Source organism: Cystoisospora suis (genome assembly GCF_002600585.1).
Source record: "Cystoisospora suis strain Wien I chromosome Unknown contig_3708, whole genome shotgun sequence".
Classification (NCBI taxonomy): domain Eukaryota; phylum Apicomplexa; class Conoidasida; order Eucoccidiorida; family Sarcocystidae; genus Cystoisospora; species Cystoisospora suis.
In genome coordinates, this window is record NW_027156503.1 from 1 (window position 1) to 320 (window position 320).

A 320-nucleotide genomic window follows, 5' to 3' on the forward strand; every position below is an offset into this window, starting at 1 on the left:
TCAGAAGAAAGTGACACCGCGGCTGGGCAAATGGCTAGATAAATTAGCTGAGTTTAATCTGGAGATTAAGTATAAGCCCGGATCAGCGAATGTCGTTGCAGATGGCCTTTCTAGGAGACAGGATTATGTAAATGTGATAACTAGGTCAGCAGCACGGGCGCAGCGAGAACAGGAGGAGGCAGGCAACACGGCAGATTCGGAGACTGAAGTTGAAGCAGACCAGACCGAAGCCAATGTAGAAGCAGAGAAGCCCACAATTCCGTCACTCACAGAGTATAAGAAGATCCTGCAGGAGGCATACCCGCGTAGCACTGACTTTG

At 49.7% G+C, this 320-nt stretch overlaps 2 protein-coding genes across 2 annotated transcripts; one reads left to right on the forward strand and one right to left on the reverse strand.

The window, feature by feature from the left end:
• Positions 1-6: 6 nt before the first annotated feature.
• On the forward strand, positions 7-315 carry CSUI_007139 (reverse integrase domain protein; the record flags this gene model as incomplete). The annotated part of the gene is made up of 1 exon (XM_068067289.1): positions 7-315. A coding segment is annotated over one exon (306 nt), but the record flags the coding sequence as incomplete, so codon positions are not given.
• CSUI_007140 (uncharacterized protein) lies at positions 50-277 on the reverse strand (the record flags this gene model as incomplete). The annotated part of the gene is made up of 1 exon (XM_068067290.1): positions 50-277. A coding segment is annotated over one exon (153 nt), but the record flags the coding sequence as incomplete, so codon positions are not given.
• Positions 316-320: the final 5 nt, after the last annotated feature.